The sequence below is a fragment of the Silurus meridionalis genome, chromosome 4, assembly GCF_014805685.1.
Source record: "Silurus meridionalis isolate SWU-2019-XX chromosome 4, ASM1480568v1, whole genome shotgun sequence".
In the NCBI taxonomy this organism is placed as follows: domain Eukaryota; kingdom Metazoa; phylum Chordata; class Actinopteri; order Siluriformes; family Siluridae; genus Silurus; species Silurus meridionalis.
Genome location: NC_060887.1, coordinates 2,966,607 through 2,981,945, shown reverse-complemented (window position 1 = coordinate 2,981,945; position 15,339 = coordinate 2,966,607). Strand labels below are relative to the sequence as shown.

Here is a 15,339-nt window from a genome sequence, read left to right as displayed (position 1 = left end):
TTTGAGGAAATGTACAAATAGCTTTAGCACATGTTTATATAAATCTGTATCTCCTCTAGAAAATAGTTTATAACATGTCACATCTAAATACCTTTGTCAGCTTCCTGCTCGTTCTCAGTCTGCGTGGAGGAGCACTTTTCTCTGTAATGACAAACAATTTATTACAGTCAAAGCAAATACCTTCTACATCAACATCTACAGAAACTCAGAGAGATTTCAGTGTTACCTTTGTTCAACTCATTTCCCTGTTTGAAGAGTTTTTCCTGTTGAGGATCAAAAACAAAAATAACATTTAGTTTTATTTAGTCACAATTCTCACTTCAGTTCAATGACGTCTGCGTCTGTAATCAAAAGAAAGTACCTCGATTAAGCAGATGCTTTTCTCGAAGCTACTGATTGTGTACTTCAGGACTCGGATTTCCAGATTTTGTCTGGTGTTCACTTCTGTAAAATAATTTATATTTATATGCTCATTAAATAGAACTGAATCATGCAGTAATAATCACCTTGTACTTTCTTACACACTGAAGGCAGAAATATCAAAACTTTACACACCTTTAAGTGCCAGAAGCTGTTTTTCAACACTGGCATTTCTGTGGAAAATAAACATTCATATAGAACATTATATTTTATATTATTGTATGACATAATACATATTAAAACTACTATTTTTTCTTTTTTTTCATTAAACAAAACAAAATATTTTTGAGTTATTGTTACACTGTTGCTAACATTATTATCAGATTTATTATTATTATTATTATTATTATTATTATTATTATTATTATTATTATTATTATTATTATTATTATTATTATTATTTTTAAAAATTATAACTAAATGAACAATTCCTATGTTATGTTATAATTATCTCATTCATACAACTGAGCAGTTGAGGGCCCATGATAGCAGCATCAACAGTCATTTAGTTGAATCTTCTGAGGAGAAGTGGGTTCCACACACCAGCCATCAACCAGAAAAGAGGTTCAAGCAGTCTCCAAACTCAGCACCTGTTTCAGCTCTACCAGTAAGAGTGAGAGACAGAAAATCCCAGTGATCCCAGAGCCAATGATGTTTGCAGATTTAGAACTCGAGCCCTTTGGCCACGCCCACTGCTTTGTGATCTGTGTTTGTACCTATAGACTTCTTTCACGCGCTCAGTCTGAAGTTAATGTTGGTGCGTGAGTTTTCTCCACTTTCTGCGCGTGCACATCGACGTTCCTTTCGCTGTTATAAATCTATCGCGCGAGCTTCAACCCGTTTTTGTCCGGATTTAGCGGATTTTTACCCAAAGGTGAGATACAGTGAAATGTAGCAGCTGAGCTGCTCGGGGAACAGCTAGTGGACATTCTGGAGTCATGAACCTCTGCATTTTTCTTCCAGTGTCCTGATTCTTTACACCTCTGATCATGAAATCAGAGTCCAGACGGAGATCTTTAGGAGAACCTCCACACACTCCTGCTGCTGCTGCTGCTGGATCAAAGGTACAATTTATTCATGTCTCAACTTTCAGTGTGGTTTGCAGGGCAAAGATACATCATAATGTATTTTAAAATTAAATAATAAAAAATACCTTAACTTTAAGTGTATCACAATAAACTACTGTTTTTTTAATTTATTTAAAAAATCCTTTTACAAGCAAACACGAAATTTCTCCCCAAATCTTTAATCAATTGTCCTATTTGATCTGTTCTTCAGCTTTTTACTCAGTTGATAAAGTAAACAATGTTTAATACCAACAGCTTTTACACATGCAACCAGTTAACAGATCAAATATTCACATGCGTATCCCAGTGATCTCCCAGAGGAAGTTTAGTTTAAAGTAAAGTATTAAGTGGCGGACTGCAAGTTTGTTTAGTTTCTGCCTCGCACTTTAAGATCATTTATTAGTATTACTTTTGAAAATTAGAACCATGTTTCCACTGTGTTGAGTACTAGTGTAGCCTGGAATCACAGTGTTGATGGACCCAAAGAGAACAGGTGGTCTTAGCCTAAAGGCATCTATTATCAAAATAGGCCAACACAACTACATCTGCTCGAATACACCCGTTTAATCAGGCATAAGCCTGTATGTCAACATAAGCAGTGCTTACATGTGATTATAACAGGAGACAACATACAGCGGGTAAAATAAGTATTGAAAACGTCACCATTTTTCTCAGTAAATATATTTTACAAGGTGCTATTGATATTGTTAGCTTTTTATTATTTCCCATGTGATCAACGATGGCCGTGGTGTCTTTTCTGATCAGGGAGGAATCACAGCACACAGAATGGTGCAAATGTTCTTCTTCAGTTTATTGCAGATAACAGACGAGTATATACACACTGGTATAACCCTGAGCTAAAGCTGTTCTTGATTTGGTAAGAAATCATAGCAACTGGAGATGTGAGTCCAGATAAAGACTTCCATAAAGATAACACTAACAGACATGAAATCCAGACATACAAAGATATCAAACCATTCAGAAGTTTAGATATCCTTCTGTAACCAATGCATTCAGTATGTTTGCAACAGTAAGGATGCGAAGGTCTTGAGAGAGCTCTTCACTTTTACCCATCATGAGATGTTTCTTGTGTGACACCTTGGTAATGGGACACCTTTATACAGGACATCAGTTGGGACTGAAGCAGCTGATATTAATTTACAATGACAATAGGCAGGATTGCTTTCTAATTACTGATTGATATCTACTGCTGTCTTGGCTTTTCATTCCTTTTTGCACCTCCCTGTCTTCATGTGTTCAATACTTTTTCTTGTGTGTGTGTGTTGTTTCACAACATTACACAACTTCATTTATGGACATGTATGGTTTGATTCCTTTGTATGTGTGGATTGCATGGGTTGTTACCAACATCTGATAAAGATTTCATGTCACTAGCACCTTTAGAAATATATTTACTGAGAAAAATGTTGACATGTTCAATACTTATTTTACCCGCTGTATGTAAAGCAGAGCATAAGCACTGATGATATTTATCATCTCCTTCACCTTCCAGCTTCACCTTCATCACCCTATCAGAAACTCTCTTCACCTCCACTACACTCTTACTGTACTCTTCCTTCAGAATCACCCCTACACCATTTCTCTTTCCATCCACACCATGATAGAACAGTTTAAACACCTCCAATGTTCCTGGTCTTATTCAATTTCCATTTTGTCTCCTAAACACACAAAATATCTACCTTTCTCCTCTCCATCATATCAGCTCCCTCTCTCCCTTTACCAGTCATAGTAATGTAAGAAAAAATGATAAGGACAACAAAGATTGTAATGAAGAAGTTTAAAACAACGTAGCAGTGACAAAATACACAAAGCACTTTGGGTTCATCAGAGTCAGAAAAACCTCGAGCAAACTCTGCCCAGATATTTTATATTCTTCTTCCTTTTGAAGTATAGAAGGTATCCTTTAAATGTAAATTAGATATAGGAAATATTGTGAGAAACAAAAGGCTGGGGATACCATTCTCGGGCGGAGGTCAGCAGGTGGCAATCACCGGTATTCACACCTTTGCTGGCGCTGGTCCCCCAACAGGTCAGGAAGGTGTATTGTTTAAATGATAATCTTGGTCTCAGACACCTTTTGGTTAGAGATAGTCCTTGATGGCTTGCTGCCTCTCCCAGACTGATTCAATTAAGTCTATGATTAAAATTGATACAACTGAAATTCTACATCAAACTACATAAATACTTTTTATCAATTTTTAGCCGTTTTGAGGATGAGCTGAATTTGATATAGTGTGGGGTGGAATCTGGATTAAGGCAGTCTGTAATTCTTACAGTACCAACATTTAAAGTACCAACCCGAATCTCCACTCTCCTCCACTTCTTTTTTTCCCGCTGCCTCTGTAGACGTCTTCCTCCTCTCATTCTCCTCCTTCCGCCAACCGTAGCCCAATTTCCACCGGTACCCTGTTGGCTAACGATACCTGTGGTGGTCGTTGGTAACCCGGGCCTCGACCGATCCGGTATGAAATTCTGATTTGTGATCTGCATGTTTGATTTGGCACATGTTTTACACTGGATGTCCTTCATAACGCAACCCTCCACATGTATCCGGGGTTGAGACGTGCACTAAGAGTGCACTGACTTGTGCAACACTAATGGCTGGGTCAGAGTATCTTCTTTCCAAATGTATCTAAATTGTGTATGTAGAACACTTTGGTCAGGAACTGTTCACATTTACATTTAGGTAGGTGATTTTCAGCTGAGAGTCTGAAAGCAGAGGGACATGCTAACAAGTTGATTGAAAATGCCTCATAGGCCATTAGGAGGAAGTAGGTTGCTGCTTTTGACAGCCACAGATAATTACCTGCAGTCGTCATCAATGTATTGTTGTCCCAACCACAGGGATTTTCACACATCATTTGGAAGACAGCATGCAGATCAGCTCAGTAGGTACTGATTGTTTGCACCAGTCCAGATTTTGAGCTTTGTCTAATGAGAGCTACTATTAGCAAATGTTCTGAATCAGAAATGTATTTTGCTAAATCCAAAATCACCCAAACATTGCTTGAACATAGTTTCAGGTAGCTTTGTGATCGTGGACTGAATCCTGTTAAGCTCTGATGTTATCACAGAAGCACAACAGGTTCCACAGTCTTTTTCTCTGTCTCCTGGAATTGAAAATAAGATAATATAATGCTGCCTGGTCTGGTACTGGGAAAACTCCTCCACCTTGAAGACATAAATATCATTTTGGAGATTTTATACAAGTATTGAATAGTTAAAGGTTTTCTAAAAGGCCTCAAAATACCTCTCATTTAACTTGTTTCAAACCATATCAGATTACTATAGCAGACATTTCTGATAACATGCAAGACCAAATCTAAAATGATTACAGTATATTGATTCATTTTATATTGTTTTCCAGATGCACCACTGCTCAGATTGTGGGAAGAGTTTTACTCAACAGGGTCATCTCAAATCACACCAGCGTGTCCACACAGGAGAGAAGCCGTATCACTGTGATCAGTGTGGGAAGAGTTTTACTCAACAGGGTCATCTCAAATCACACCAGCGTGTCCACACAGGAGAGAAGCCGTATCACTGTGAACAGTGTGGGAAGAGTTTTACTCAACAGGGTCATCTCAAATCACACCAGAGTATCCACACAGGAGAAGCCGTATCACTGTGATCAGTGTGGGAAGAGTTTTACTCAACAGGGTCATCTCAAATCACACCAGCGTATCCACACAGGAGAAGCCGTATCACTGTGAACAGTGTGGGAAGAGTTTTACTCAACAGGGTCATCTCAAATCACCAGCGTGTCCACACAGGAGAAGCCGTATCACTGTGATCAGTGTGGGAAGAGTTTTACTCAACAGGGTCATCTCAAATCACACCAGAGTATCCACACAGGAGAAGCCGTATCACTGTGAACAGTGTGGGAAGAGTTTTACTCAACAGGGTCATCTCAAATCACACCAGAGTATCCACACAGGAGAAGCCGTATCACTGTGATCAGTGTGGGAAGAGTTTTACTCAACAGGGTCATCTCAAATCACACCAGCGTATCCACACAGGAGAAGCCGTATCACTGTGAACAGTGTGGGAAGAGTTTTACTCAACAGGGTCATCTCAAATCACACCAGAGTATCCACACAGGAGAAGCCGTATCACTGTGATCAGTGTGGGAAGAGTTTTACTCAACAGGGTCATCTCAAATCACACCAGCGTGTCCACACAGGAGAAGCCGTATCACTGTGATCAGTGTGGGAAGAGTTTTACTCAACAGGGTCATCTCAAATCACACCAGCGTGTCCACACAGGAGAAGCCGTATCACTGTGATCAGTGTGGGAAGAGTTTTACTCAACAGGGTCATCTCAAATCACCAGCGTGTCCACACAGGAGAAGCCGTATCACTGTGATCAGTGTGGGAAGAGTTTTACTCAACAGGGTCATCTCAAATCACCAGCGTGTCCACACAGGAGAGAAGCCGTATCACTGTGAACAGTGTGGGAAGAGTTTTACTCAACAGGGTCATCTCAAATCACACCAGAGTATCCACACAGGAGAAGCCGTATCACTGTGAACAGTGTGGGAAGAGTTTTACTCAACAGGGTCATCTCAAATCACACCAGCGTATCCACACAGGAGAGAAGCCGTATCACTGTGATCAGTGTGGGAAGAGTTTTACTCAACAGGGTCATCTCAAATCACACCAGCGTGTCCACACAGGAGAGAAGCCGTATCACTGTGAACAGTGTGGGAAGAGTTTTACTCAACAGGGTCATCTCAAATCACACCAGAGTATCCACACAGGAGAAGCCGTATCACTGTGATCAGTGTGGGAAGAGTTTTACTCAACAGGGTCATCTCAAATCACACCAGAGTATCCACACAGGAGAAGCCGTATCACTGTGAACAGTGTGGGAAGAGTTTTACTCAACAGGGTCATCTCAAATCACACCAGAGTATCCACACAGGAGAGAAGCCGTATCACTGTGATCAGTGTGGGAAGAGTTTTACTCAACAGGGTCATCTCAAATCACCAGCGTGTCCACACAGGAGAAGCCGTATCACTGTGAACAGTGTGGGAAGAGTTTTACTCAACAGGGTCATCTCAAATCACACCAGAGTATCCACACAGGAGAAGCCGTATCACTGTGATCAGTGTGGGAAGAGTTTTACTCAACAGGGTCATCTCAAATCACACCAGAGTATCCACACAGGAGAAGCCGTATCACTGTGATCAGTGTGGGAAGAGTTTTACTCAACAGGGTCATCTCAAATCACACCAGAGTATCCACACAGGAGAAGCCGTATCACTGTGATCAGTGTGGGAAGAGTTTTACTCAACAGGGTCATCTCAAATCACACCAGAGTATCCACACAGGAGAAGCCGTATCACTGTGATCAGTGTGGGAAGAGTTTTACTCAACAGGGTCATCTCAAATCACACCAGAGTATCCACACAGGAGAAGCCGTATCACTGTGAACAGTGTGGGAAGAGTTTTACTCAACAGGGTCATCTCAAATCACACCAGCGTATCCACACAGGAGAGAAGCCGTATCACTGTGATCAGTGTGGGAAGAGTTTTACTCAACAGGGTCATCTAAAATCACACCAGAGTATCCACACAGGAGAAGCCGTATCACTGTGATCAGTGTGGGAAGAGTTTTACTCAACAGGGTCATCTCAAATCACACCAGAGTATCCACACAGGAGAAGCCGTATCACTGTGATCAGTGTGGGAAGAGTTTTACTCAACAGGGTCATCTCAAATCACACCAGAGTATCCACACAGGAGAAGCCGTATCACTGTGAACAGTGTGGGAAGAGTTTTACTCAACAGGGTCATCTCAAATCACCAGCGTGTCCACACAGGAGAAGCCGTATCACTGTGAACAGTGTGGGAAGAGTTTTACTCAACAGGGTCATCTCAAATCACACCAGCGTGTCCACACAGGAGAAGCCGTATCACTGTGAACAGTGTGGGAAGAGTTTTACTCAACAGGGTCATCTCAAATCACACCAGCGTATCCACACAGGAGAAGCCGTATCACTGTGAACAGTGTGGGAAGAGTTTTACTCAACAGGGTCATCTCAAATCACTTTACCAGTAGCATTATGGAAACAAAATGATTGATGGAAAATGTATCCAATAACAGGTTCATATGTGAATTTTACACTGTATCTTAGTTTTATTACAATTTACAAACTCTTACTGCGTGCATAGTGACAAACCAGGAAGTGATGCAGCTCTCAGGTCAACACAAACAGCTGTTTATAGCTCGTGCTAACTGGACTTTGTTTACAAAAACAAAGAAACAAGGAAAAAAGGACAATCAAAAAGTTGTTTTATCTGAGATTTGCAAAAAGCAGCAATGTGGAAAATATTTTTGGGCGGAGTAACAACAGAGACTCAGAGATCTGCATGGAGATGGATTTTACATCTGTAAGTTACAATATATCTCCCTTTATAGTTTTATACGATTTTATTTGGTTTTATGTGTGTGTGTGTGTGTGTGTGTGTGTGTGTGTGTGTGTGTGTGTGTGTGTGTGTGTGTGTGTGTGTGTGTGTGTGTGTGTGTGTGTGTGTGTGTGTGTGTGTGTGTGTGTGTGTGTGTGTGTGTGTGTGTGTGTGTGTGTGTGTGTGTGTGTGTGTGTGTGTGTGTGTGTGTGTGTGTGTGTGTGTGTGTGTGTGTGTGTGTGTGTGTGTGTGTGTGTGTGTGTGTGTGTGTGTGTGTGTGTGTGTGTGTGTGTGTGTGTGTGTGTGTGTGTGTGTGTGTGTGTGTGTGTGTGTGTGTGTGTGTGTGTGTGTGTGTGTGTGTGTGTGTGTGTGTGTGTGTGTGTGTGTGTGTGTGTGTGTGTGTGTGTGTGTGTGTGTGTGTGTGTGTGTGTGTGTGTGTGTGTGTGTGTGTGTGTGTGTGTGTGTGTGTGTGTGTGTGTGTGTGTGTGTGTGTGTGTGTGTGTGTGTGTGTGTGTGTGTGTGTGTGTGTGTGTGTGTGTGTGTGTGTGTGTGTGTGTGTGTGTGTGTGTGTGTGTGTGTGTGTGTGTGTGTGTGTGTGTGTGTGTGTGTGTGTGTGTGTGTGTGTGTGTGTGTGTGTGTGTGTGTGTGTGTGTGTGTGTGTGTGTGTGTGTGTGTGTGTGTGTGTGTGTGTGTGTGTGTGTGTGTGTGTGTGTGTGTGTGTGTGTGTGTGTGTGTGTGTGTGTGTGTGTGTGTGTGTGTGTGTGTGTGTGTGTGTGTGTGTGTGTGTGTGTGTGTGTGTGTGTGTGTGTGTGTGTGTGTGTGTGTGTGTGTGTGTGTGTGTGTGTGTGTGTGTGTGTGTGTGTGTGTGTGTGTGTGTGTGTGTGTGTGTGTGTGTGTGTGTGTGTGTGTGTGTGTGTGTGTGTGTGTGTGTGTGTGTGTGTGTGTGTGTGTGTGTGTGTGTGTGTGTGTGTGTGTGTGTGTGTGTGTGTGTGTGTGTGTGTGTGTGTGTGTGTGTGTGTGTGTGTGTGTGTGTGTGTGTGTGTGTGTGTGTGTGTGTGTGTGTGTGTGTGTGTGTGTGTGTGTGTGTGTGTGTGTGTGTGTGTGTGTGTGTGTGTGTGTGTGTGTGTGTGTGTGTGTGTGTGTGTGTGTGTGTGTGTGTGTGTGTGTGTGTGTGTGTGTGTGTGTGTGTGTGTGTGTGTGTGTGTGTGTGTGTGTGTGTGTGTGTGTGTGTGTGTGTGTGTGTGTGTGTGTGTGTGTGTGTGTGTGTGTGTGTGTGTGTGTGTGTGTGTGTGTGTGTGTGTGTGTGTGTGTGTGTGTGTGTGTGTGTGTGTGTGTGTGTGTGTGTGTGTGTGTGTGTGTGTGTGTGTGTGTGTGTGTGTGTGTGTGTGTGTGTGTGTGTGTGTGTGTGTGTGTGTGTGTGTGTGTGTGTGTGTGTGTGTGTGTGTGTGTGTGTGTGTGTGTGTGTGTGTGTGTGTGTGTGTGTGTGTGTGTGTGTGTGTGTGTGTGTGTGTGTGTGTGTGTGTGTGTGTGTGTGTGTGTGTGTGTGTGTGTGTGTGTGTGTGTGTGTGTGTGTGTGTGTGTGTGTGTGTGTGTGTGTGTGTGTGTGTGTGTGTGTGTGTGTGTGTGTGTGTGTGTGTGTGTGTGTGTGTGTGTGTGTGTGTGTGTGTGTGTGTGTGTGTGTGTGTGTGTGTGTGTGTGTGTGTGTGTGTGTGTGTGTGTGTGTGTGTGTGTGTGTGTGTGTGTGTGTGTGTGTGTGTGTGTGTGTGTGTGTGTGTGTGTGTGTGTGTGTGTGTGTGTGTGTGTGTGTGTGTGTGTGTGTGTGTGTGTGTGTGTGTGTGTGTGTGTGTGTGTGTGTGTGTGTGTGTGTGTGTGTGTGTGTGTGTGTGTGTGTGTGTGTGTGTGTGTGTGTGTGTGTGTGTTTTCCAGATGCACCACTGCTCAGATTGTGGGAAGAGTTTTACTAAAATTGCTGTTCTGAAAAGACACCAGCGTATCCACACAGGAGAGAAGCCTTATCACTGTGATCAGTGTGGGAAGAGTTTTACTCAACAGGGTCATCTCAAATCACACCAGCGTGTCCACACAGGAGAAGCCGTATCACTGTGAACAGTGTGGGAAGAGTTTTACTCAACAGGGTCATCTCAAATCACACCAGCGTATCCACACAGGAGAGAAGCCGTATCACTGTGAACAGTGTGGGAAGAGTTTTACTCAACAGGGTCATCTCAAATCACACCAGCGTATCCACACAGGAGAGAAGCCTTATCACTGTGAACAGTGTGGGAAGAGTTTTACTCAACAGCGTAATCTCAAATCACACCAGCGTATCCACACAGGAGAGAAGCCTTATCACTGTGAACAGTGTGGGAAGAGTTTTACTCATCAGAGTACTCTCAAATCACACCAGCGTATCCACACAGGAGAGAAGCCTTATCACTGTGAACAGTGTGGGAAGAGTTTTAATCAACAGGGTAATCTCAAATCACACCAGCGTATCCACACAGGAGAAGCCGTATCACTGTGAACAGTGTGGGAAGAGTTTTAATCAACAGGGTAATCTCAAATCACACCAGCGTATCCACACAGGAGAGAAGCCGTATCACTGTGAACAGTGTGGGAAGAGTTTTACTCAACAGGGTCATCTCAAATCACACCAGCGTATCCACACAGGAGAGAAGCCGTATCACTGTGAACAGTGTGGGAAGAGTTTTACTCAACAGGGTCATCTCAAATCACACCAGCGTGTCCACACAGGAGAAGCCGTATCACTGTGAACAGTGTGGGAAGAGTTTTACTCAACAGGGTCATCTCAAATCACACCAGCGTGTCCACACAGGAGAAGCCGTATCACTGTGAACAGTGTGGGAAGAGTTTTACTCAACAGGGTCATCTCAAATCACACCAGCGTGTCCACACAGGAGAAGCCGTATCACTGTGAACAGTGTGGGAAGAGTTTTACTCAACAGGGTCATCTCAAATCACACCAGCGTATCCACACAGGAGAAGCCGTATCACTGTGAACAGTGTGGGAAGAGTTTTACTCAACAGGGTCATCTCAAATCACACCAGCGTATCCACACAGGAGAAGCCGTATCACTGTGAACAGTGTGGGAAGAGTTTTACTCAACAGGGTCATCTCAAATCACACCAGCGTGTCCACACAGGAGAAGCCGTATCACTGTGAACAGTGTGGGAAGAGTTTTACTCAACAGGGTCATCTCAAATCACACCAGCGTATCCACACAGGAGAAGCCGTATCACTGTGAACAGTGTGGGAAGAGTTTTACTCAACAGGGTCATCTCAAATCACACCAGCGTATCCACACAGGAGAAGCCGTATCACTGTGAACAGTGTGGGAAGAGTTTTACTCAACAGGGTCATCTCAAATCACACCAGCGTGTCCACACAGGAGAAGCCGTATCACTGTGAACAGTGTGGGAAGAGTTTTACTCAACAGGGTCATCTCAAATCACACCAGCGTGTCCACACAGGAGAAGCCGTATCACTGTGAACAGTGTGGGAAGAGTTTTACTCAACAGGGTCATCTCAAATCACACCAGCGTATCCACACAGGAGAAGCCGTATCACTGTGAACAGTGTGGGAAGAGTTTTACTCAACAGGGTCATCTCAAATCACACCAGCGTGTCCACACAGGAGAAGCCGTATCACTGTGAACAGTGTGGGAAGAGTTTTACTCAACAGGGTCATCTCAAATCACACCAGCGTGTCCACACAGGAGAAGCCGTATCACTGTGAACAGTGTGGGAAGAGTTTTACTCAACAGGGTCATCTCAAATCACACCAGCGTGTCCACACAGGAGAAGCCGTATCACTGTGAACAGTGTGGGAAGAGTTTTACTCAACAGGGTCATCTCAAATCACACCAGCGTGTCCACACAGGAGAGAAGCCGTATCACTGTGAACAGTGTGGGAAGAGTTTTACTCAACAGGGTCATCTCAAATCACACCAGCGTATCCACACAGGAGAAGCCGTATCACTGTGAACAGTGTGGGAAGAGTTTTACTCAACAGGGTCATCTCAAATCACACCAGCGTGTCCACACAGGAGAGAAGCCGTATCACTGTGAACAGTGTGGGAAGAGTTTTACTCAACAGGGTCATCTCAAATCACACCAGCGTGTCCACACAGGAGAAGCCGTATCACTGTGAACAGTGTGGGAAGAGTTTTACTCAACAGGGTCATCTCAAATCACACCAGCGTGTCCACACAGGAGAAGCCGTATCACTGTGAACAGTGTGGGAAGAGTTTTACTCAACAGGGTCATCTCAAATCACACCAGCGTATCCACACAGGAGAAGCCGTATCACTGTGAACAGTGTGGGAAGAGTTTTAATCATCAGAGTAATCTCAAATCACACCAGCGTATCCACACAGGAGAAGCCGTATCACTGTGAACAGTGTGGGAAGAGTTTTACTCAACAGGGTCATCTCAAATCACACCAGCGTGTCCACACAGGAGAAGCCGTATCACTGTGAACAGTGTGGGAAGAGTTTTACTCAACAGGGTCATCTCAAATCACACCAGCGTATCCACACAGGAGAAGCCGTATCACTGTGAACAGTGTGGGAAGAGTTTTACTCAACAGGGTCATCTCAAATCACACCAGCGTGTCCACACAGGAGAGAAGCCGTATCACTGTGAACAGTGTGGGAAGAGTTTTAATCATCAGAGTAATCTCAAATCACACCAGCGTATCCACACAGGAGAAGCCGTATCACTGTGAACAGTGTGGGAAGAGTTTTACTCAACAGGGTCATCTCAAATCACACCAGCGTATCCACACAGGAGAAGCCGTATCACTGTGAACAGTGTGGGAAGAGTTTTACTCAACAGGATCATCTCAAATCGCACCAGCGTATCCACACAGGAGAGAAGCCGTATCACTGTGAACAGTGTGGGAAGAGTTTTACTCAACAGGGTCATCTCAAATCACACCAGCGTATCCACACAGGAGAAGCCGTATCACTGTGAACAGTGTGGGAAGAGTTTTACTCAACAGGGTCATCTCAAATCACACCAGCGTATCCACACAGGAGAAGCCGTATCACTGTGAACAGTGTGGGAAGAGTTTTACTCAACAGGGTCATCTCAAATCACACCAGCGTATCCACACAGGAGAAGCCGTATCACTGTGAACAGTGTGGGAAGAGTTTTACTCAACAGGGTCATCTCAAATCACACCAGCGTGTCCACACAGGAGAAGCCGTATCACTGTGAACAGTGTGGGAAGAGTTTTACTCAACAGGGTCATCTCAAATCACACCAGCGTATCCACACAGGAGAGAAGCCGTATCACTGTGAACAGTGTGGGAAGAGTTTTACTCAACAGGGTCATCTCAAATCACACCAGCGTATCCACACAGGAGAAGCCGTATCACTGTGAACAGTGTGGGAAGAGTTTTACTCAACAGGGTCATCTCAAATCACACCAGCGTGTCCACACAGGAGAAGCCGTATCACTGTGAACAGTGTGGGAAGAGTTTTACTCAACAGGGTCATCTCAAATCACACCAGCGTGTCCACACAGGAGAAGCCGTATCACTGTGAACAGTGTGGGAAGAGTTTTACTCAACAGGGTCATCTCAAATCACACCAGCGTATCCACACAGGAGAAGCCGTATCACTGTGAACAGTGTGGGAAGAGTTTTACTCAACAGGGTCATCTCAAATCACACCAGCGTATCCACACAGGAGAAGCCGTATCACTGTGAACAGTGTGGGAAGAGTTTTACTCAACAGGGTCATCTCAAATCACACCAGCGTGTCCATGCCACAGTGCACAAACTGAGGTTCATAAAGACATGGTTGGATGAGTTTGGTGTGGAAGAACTGAACTGGCCTGCACAGAGCTCTAATCTCGACTTCACTGAACACCTTTGAGATTAAGGTGAATGTTAAAAGTTGATTATTCTAAATGGACTGTATGAGTCTCGGTGTCATTAAAAACGTCTTCAGGAACATTTTTGTGATTATTTGATGAACAGTTCACTTATTTTTCTCTTGCTATTGTTTGTTAACTTATACTTATTTTTCTAAGAAAGAAAATAGAAATGCTGGTGATAGAAACAATGTTTTGATTCTATATCATAGATGATTATGAAGTATCAACAAATCATCATTGTTATTTACTAAATAAAATTTCAGTTATTAACAAAATTCTATTATACAGAAAGAATAAAATGGAAAGCAATCAACTTTAATGTGGGAGCATTAAAATCTGTGTTTCAGAGTCCAACTGTGACACTCAGTAACTTCAGGAGTCTCAGTCTAGAATTGTATGCAGTTCTCACTGCTCTGAATACAAGAACACCCGAGCTTCATCACCAAATGGAAATAAAAGTTAATTAATAACCAAAATAACTAAAATCTAATGGATATTTACACTACATGCTGCATACGAAAATTACGTGTGCATACAAATACAAAACTAATTTCCACTTAAATATAAAGAAAATGGTGCAATGTGCTTTTTGACCAAGTTAATATGGTTCATTTAAATGTATAGTACAAACATTACAGGTTTGAATATGTGTGCAGCTCAGTGTTGCAAAACTAAATAATACAGATTTACTTATATATAAATACACTTTTGCTCCACTATTACATTAGGATTAGTTTACACACTGAAATACCTTATACAAATTGCACAGAGTGGGTAGTTTATTAGTACTATTTATCTACATTATAACTGTAATATGCTGGCAAACATTTCATAATTAAAACCAGCGGTGGCAAAGGTTCACACATCCTTCACTCAGTAGAAGTACAGATACTCATGTTTTAAAATACTCAGGTAAAAGTTGAAGTACTGACTATACATTTTTTACTCAAGTTTAGGTAAAGAAGTTTGGGCTCTGACATTAAGTACATTAAGTAAAAAGAAGTCATTACTACTACCTGTTTTAGTGTCACGCTGGTAACCCCATGTCATGTCCAATGGTTTTGGAGGTGAAGAAGAAGAGGAGGAGAGAGAGGACTGGAAGAAGAATCAGATGGTGAAAACTGACAGAGGAAGAATGTAGTGTGAGATTCAGGGAAGAGGTCAGATGGGCTCGGTGGTGGTGAAGAGGTGCTGGATAATTGTGGAACTACTGCAGAAGTGATAAGGGAGACAGTTAGAAAGGTACTTGGTGTGACATCTGGAAATAGAAAGGAAGACAAAGAGATGTGGTGGAATGAGGAAGTGCAGGAGAGCAGAAGGAGGAAGAGGTTGGAGAAACAGAATTGGGTTCGACAGAGTGATGAGAAAAGTAGGCAGAAGTACAAGGAGATGCAGCAGCAGGTAAAGAGGATGTGGTGAAGGACAAAGGAAAAGCCATATGAGGAGCTGTAGGAGAAGTTGGACACTAAGGAAGGAGAAAAGGTTGGAGAAACAGAATTGGGTTCGACAGAGTG

General features: G+C 43.0%; 3 protein-coding genes across 3 annotated transcripts in view; all 3 read left to right on the top strand.

Moving 5' to 3' along the window:
* Positions 1-6,014: 6,014 nt before the first annotated feature.
* On the top strand, positions 6,015-6,676 carry LOC124384667 (zinc finger protein 239-like; the record flags this gene model as incomplete). The annotated part of the gene is made up of 3 exons (XM_046847715.1): positions 6,015-6,272; positions 6,353-6,482; positions 6,549-6,676. Coding segments are annotated over 3 exons (516 nt in total), but the record flags the coding sequence as incomplete, so codon positions are not given.
* Positions 6,677-9,905: 3,229 nt separating this feature from the next.
* On the top strand, positions 9,906-10,606 carry LOC124384665 (zinc finger protein 678-like; the record flags this gene model as incomplete). The annotated part of the gene is given in 3 exon segments (XM_046847713.1): positions 9,906-10,003; positions 10,005-10,424; positions 10,426-10,606. Coding segments are annotated over 3 exon segments (699 nt in total), but the record flags the coding sequence as incomplete, so codon positions are not given.
* An 884-nt stretch (positions 10,607-11,490) lies between these two features.
* Positions 11,491-15,339, top strand: part of LOC124384556 (zinc finger protein 850-like) — a gene marked incomplete at its 5' end in the record, with an annotated part of 172,746 nt that continues 168,897 nt past the window's right edge. Inside the window, 8 exon segments of the mRNA XM_046847512.1 lie at positions 11,491-11,580; positions 11,743-11,906; positions 11,908-12,076; positions 12,157-12,234; positions 13,393-13,472; positions 13,474-13,554; positions 13,556-13,636; positions 13,638-13,719. Coding sequence (XP_046703468.1) covers positions 11,491-11,580; positions 11,743-11,906; positions 11,908-12,076; positions 12,157-12,234; positions 13,393-13,472; positions 13,474-13,554; positions 13,556-13,636; positions 13,638-13,719 — 825 coding nt within the window.